Below are 5,786 nucleotides of genomic sequence, written 5' to 3'. Positions count from 1 at the left end.
GTGCGCCAGGCGCGTCGCAGCGTAACAGTGTTTCGTGAGATATCGCGAAGCCTGTTACGCGAGACGTGGTCTGGCGTACATATAGCTAGTGTTAAGTTACGGACCCCTGAACGAAATCGGACCTGATTTACCCGGTGCGCACCGCGTTTGAAGTTTCGGGGCGCGCGGGACTAGCCCGGCCGCGCCGCTGCGCCGCCGCGTCGTCTTGACGCGGCCGCCGCGCCGCCGCGGGTGGCGGCAGCGCAACGATACTGGCTTGGTTTCTTTAGTAAGTCCCCCTGAGTCCATCGGTACCATTCCCACCGCCATCGCGTACGCCCAACCACGCACCCAGCTTAAAATGTGAAAATTTCAACATTTCGAGGGGGTGAAGGGGAAGGGTTTGTGACGTGGCCAAAACGACAATGCCAGCCGCTAGTCTGACCCATATGGTATGGTCTAACCGAAACCGAGTGCTGAACACAAAGTCCTCCGTGCACTCGGGCCTCAGCGGTACGAAGAGCTCGCCGTTGGGTCGTAGGGTGGTCACATTATCTATACTTATCTTGGGCCCAAGTGTTTGTGTGGCACTGTGTATAGTGTTATGTATAAATGAATTGCACACTTTTGTGATGATTGAGTCAACTTTGATTTGGAAAATTTGAGTGTGCACTATACTAAAATTACTACTTGTTCTGTGCACTGAGAATTTGTTTCCTGTATGTGAGTGTTTATTACTGTCTGCTGACCTTAGTTAACAATTTTACTTATTTGTTTAAACCCTTGGGGTGTGCCATCTATAATTGCCACTCTCTTTCTGGTTGTACTCTAATGTATTGTCTGTTTCTATTCGAAATTGCTATTTGCAATTTGCTATTTGCTATTACTCATTGAAATTGCTAATTACCTTTATTGTTTTTGATAATATTCATATTCCATATCCATCTGTTATTGATATGAATTTCATGGTAATGTTTTGATGTCTTTTTTTTGTCTTTGTTGCAATGGTGTTCTGTGAAATGTCAATAATAATCCACTACTCAACACCCCCAAAAAATATGTTCTCAACTCAGGTTTTGATCTTAAAACTTTGAGCCCCATTTCTTGTTTTAAGTCGCATTTGTTCCTTAAAACGAGAAATAGGGCTCAAAATTTTAAGAGCAATACATGAATTGAGAAGAAATTTTTTGGGGTGAAGATTGTTAAAATACTTCAACAACTTTTTGTGCCTACTCCCTAGAGTGTGCTCAATAAACCGCCACTCTCAAAAATAGCTAACTCATTTGTAAGGGAAGCTGAACAAAACAGGGACAGCTTACACTACTATTGTCGCTAATCTATCAAATTTAAACCATATGCCATTCTGCTGTATTCTTATCGATTCCTGATCAAATCCACATCAGTGGTTTTTCGCTTTCATTACGATAGCTGGCCGATTAAGATTTTGGTTCCGATAGTATACCGATAGAATCATTTTGCTCATTTCGTATGTCGCACTGATAGTTCGTGTCCTTTTTCTACTGTTGGATAGAAGAAGGGTGGGCTAAAAACTACAAATCGCAGAGAAACGGGCCAGTGACCATCTAATTGAGAAAGGATTGGACTACAATCTGATTGGCTGAGCGATTAGCGAAGCCCATTACTCCACTGACCGAAAAAGTTGCATTCTGTTTGTTAGTTTGTGTGTTTGTGTGTTAGTGTGTTCGTCTGTCTGTCCGCACGATAACTCGAGAAGAAATTGAGATAGCGATCTGGGAACTCAGGGTTGTTTTGTATCATAAAAAGACAGATCGAGTTCAAAGATGAGCATTCTGGCTCAAAAATTGGCTTTTAAAAAAATGAAAGACTAAATGTATTTTTATCAAATATTTAGTTTTGCCTTTTAAGTTGGTTCTTTTTGGAGAGGAAATCCGTTGGCGAAGTCCCCGATAGTGTACATTAACATCTAGAAAATGTTAAATGAAAAAGTTGCCAGTGCCAATATTTTAGCCCGTTTTTCGCCTTTCGATGCCTGTTCTGGTCGAACGCGGCGGGTTGAGCCAAATCTAAATTTCCTGTCTTACTTTACCACTTTCCAAACAAGAAACCAGTGTCCGAAACTTTTAATTATGACATTAAAAATCCGATTTATGAGCACGAAAAGGGGTCTAATCGCCCACAGTGCAAAGCTGAAGGGTAGGGTGTAGTCACAGTGTCGCACCGTTACAGTACAGTCTTGTCTCGGGTGCAAGGGGCTAATCTTAAAGCCCTCATGCCTGCCGTGAAGCCTTAGTTTACTCAAATATGCAAAGTGAAATATAGGGTGAGCCACGGGCGCGACCAAATGCGGCCGGAAGGCCACAGCACTGTTAACGCCATGGTCGCCAAGAATGTCAAAATGTTGGCAGTCCTTTTTGACTGCAAAATTTTTGCCTTCATTTTAGGGGCTGCCAATTTTTGGCCTCTTTGAATGCCAAATTTTGGCCTCCTTTTACTAGGTCGCCAATTTGTTGCCAAAAGTTGATATTTTGAAAGAAGGCCAAAAATTAGCAGACTCGAAAAAGAAGGCCAAAAATTGGCAGCCTCGAAAAAGGCCAAAATTTGGCAGTCAAAAAGGACTGCCAACATTTTGGCATGCTAGGCGACCACGGCGTTAACAGTGTGCCTAACGGAGTTGTCTACGGAGCGAAGTGGAGCAGCTGGCAAGATCGTTTCGCGGAAGGGCGGGCCTACCTTGTTTCAAGTGCCATAGTTTGTGGCATGCAAAATTGGGTTGAGAGGTTTCTACCCTTCTCTCAGTTTTAGAATCAGAGACGTGGCTCATTGGAAATCGCTCTCGTCACGCCAAAGAGGCATCCTTTGAAAGTAAATGACAATTTATTTCGCTGTGGCAGGTGGCAGGTCCATCCATTCGGCTGGAATCGTGCAAGCCACCACGTAGGGTACCCGTCTGACCCAAGTCCGATCCATGTCGAAAAAGATCATGTTTCCGCAGGGCAACAGTCCCCTGTTATGTATTAAATTGAATATGTTAATTTAATAATCTCCCGAACCCGTGCATTAGACGATTTTCACAGGTCTGCCTCCTTGTGGTAGCCTTGTTTTCTGAATCCACTTAAAGTGTCTGTACCATATTGAGTGTTCACAATGCAATAATAGAGAAAACAAGTTTCGCTAGACCAACGATGTACAAAGTAGCGAATAAGTCATTCCTAGCCAGCCCCAGCCAGCCCGGCTCAACGGAGACATCGATGCAGCAAAACGGAGCAAACAGCTAATTTTAGAGGAAGACTTGCTTTTTAACACGGAAATACTTCATCGGTGTTTGGGGTTCGTCTGGTGTCGTCTCACAACACAACAGGAGAAATTACAAGGTGAGGCTCGGACTGCTATCTTCAGGACGCGCTGTCTCGTCATCTACAGCATCTCGGCACAAGTGAGCTCACCACCCTTTAATAAGCATGGTAGAAATGATTGACTGAGCGTTTCTCGAGTCTATTGGGGTAGGAGCTACAGTAAATGGCGCTTTAAAAGCTTAACTTTTTACACCTGGCAGTAGACTGTCACCCCCCTATGCACCCTGGGCTGGGGTGATATGGAGATTGGTGGCCGCAAACGCTCTCATTGGTGGATCTGACATGAGCAACGTACAGGGTCACCGTACGGGCAAAACCGGGCAAAACTGTCTTGAGTGCAGCCATATTTGTCCACTGCACGGTGTGAAACGAGGGGCAAGAACTCCGGAAATTATGTGTACACCTGCCTGGGAATCACCAGGAAAAAAATTAATCGAAATAAACAGATATCGCTTGAACTCGGCGGGAAACTAGTGGAACTGGAACAAATTAGTCGAAATAAGCGGAAACGCCCTTATGCGATTTCTAACACTGGTGCAAGAGGCACACTAAAATTCTCGTTACAATCGGGCAAATTGTGGTAAAAGCATGAAAATTTAACATTGCAATGAGACATCAGTCAATACTGTACGACATACCTATGGTGAGGTGAGCAATAGGCCTCCGAAGTTGACTGAGCAGATCAGCCGAAATGCAGATACGCCTGTGATGACCGTCCCTTCCCAGATCCGCCAGTGTTGGGCGGGCCGGCACAGATTCGCCAGTGTTGCGCGCCTCTTCACAGATAAACCACTTCTGCAGGCACACGTCGAGTTCTGTTGCTGCTGTGGTAAAGGCAGCGAGGCTCAGGAGTTGTGTGAACCCTTTGACCCCTCTCCTTCCCCCTGAGGCTACCTGAGTGCACGCCAGCGGTGATATTGCTGCTAATTGTCTACCCACCAAGCACCAGGAACTGGAAAATATTTTATTTTCACGGTTTCCGATAGGGAAACTAATTTTGTGTTAAATGGAGGGGAAATTTAGTCAATTTGAGTCATAATTTGCGGTCGTCACTCAGTGAGCTTGAGGCCCCACCCCACTGCGATTGGGTGAGGTCAGGGAAATCTTACTGCTTCAGCGTGAGGATTCCGTGCATATGACTCTAGTAGGGTGAGCCTTACAGTCATCGCTCTGATTGAGCGAGGCAAAATTGTCTCCATTATTTCAAACACCACACCTCACTCAAAGGTTTTTAGTGCTTGGTTGAGCACTTCCTACACAGTGAGCGTTCCATCTAAGAAAGTGTTCAACCAAAGCTTTGCACACTTGCAAGTTCACACCCACAGAGTTGAACACTAGCAAGCGTACAACAACGGAGTTGCACGCTTACAAGTATTTAAATTGCAGTTGCACACTTAAAAGTGTTGAGCAGAGTTGCACAATGCACACTTAGTTTCACTACAAGTAAAGGAGTGATCGAAATGGGATGAGGGCCAAAAGTTTCCAAATGCTTTTAAGAACCTATGTTTTAATTTTAATGCTTTTACCACAATTTGCCCGATTGTTATGGGTGAATGATTCTCAGAATGCGGGCCATTTAGATTCCGCGTCCCTTCACAACTATGTGATATGGTTTTAAAAGGGTTTTATACCATCTAGATACTAGAAAGCACTAACATTACCTGGTGCAATATTAAAAACCTAAGAATACTGCAACAGTGGGGTGACTAGAGCAGTTTAAATTGTTAGAATGTGAACTCCAGTACGTACGTTCCTATGAGTTCATGCGTACTTTTCCAAATTCCGGACAATTTTAAGGAAATATTCGTCTTAGGCACATTGCATTTCTAGAGTGACAAATCCAGGGAACGCAAGGAATGAATTCCGACGTGGAAATACTTTTCTATATTTCATCAGGAGATGACGAAAGGCGTTCTCACTAACTTTTTCAAAAAGTAACGGAGTTCAAAATGTTTGCTCTGACGTCAAACTGCGCAGAGGTAGAGTAACAATTCTCAGTACTACTCTATGTGGACGATTCATGTTCCCCGAAGCAATCGGCAGAGCTCCTACTACGTCATCGTGAAAAAATGTCTTCAAATTCGAAAGTTGGCTTGTACGCTTTTGCAGTGTGAACGCCGTGTCGCCTTCACACAGCCACGATTGCTTCATATCAAATTCCCCTTTCGATAAAAAGTAATGTTTTGATGTGCTGCTTCTTTAATGGCTAAGCGGGTCGTTGCATCTGCAACCCTGGTTAAGTACTGCTTCAATTGTTACCTTCTGACTTTACGTCTCCCCTTTTTTAGGTCTGGCCTTTGTTTGATAACTGTTCGATACCTTAGACTAAAAGGCACGCAGCTCATCCGCGCGTTTCGAAGGGCACGCAGTTCAGCCGCCCGTTTCGAAAGACACGCAGTTCAGCCGCGCGTTTCGAAAGACACGCAGTTTACCGCTATAGAGATAGGAACTGCGTGTCTTTCGAAACGCGCG

General features: G+C 44.5%; 1 protein-coding gene across 1 annotated transcript in view; it reads left to right on the top strand.

The window, feature by feature from the left end:
- LOC127750077 (uncharacterized) overlaps nucleotides 1–5,786 on the top strand; it is a 71,913-nt gene that overhangs the window by 52,085 nt on the left and 14,042 nt on the right. Inside the window, exon 5 of the mRNA XM_052270628.1 lies at nucleotides 3,320–3,394. Coding sequence (XP_052126588.1) covers nucleotides 3,320–3,394 — 75 coding nt within the window. The remainder of the gene's footprint in view (nucleotides 1–3,319; nucleotides 3,395–5,786) is intronic.

The sequence above is a fragment of the Frankliniella occidentalis genome, unplaced genomic scaffold, assembly GCF_000697945.3.
Source record: "Frankliniella occidentalis isolate FOCC.00 unplaced genomic scaffold, Focc_3.1 Scaffold130, whole genome shotgun sequence".
In the NCBI taxonomy this organism is placed as follows: Eukaryota; Metazoa; Arthropoda; class Insecta; order Thysanoptera; family Thripidae; genus Frankliniella; species Frankliniella occidentalis.
This window is presented reverse-complemented; position numbering and strand designations above follow the sequence as displayed.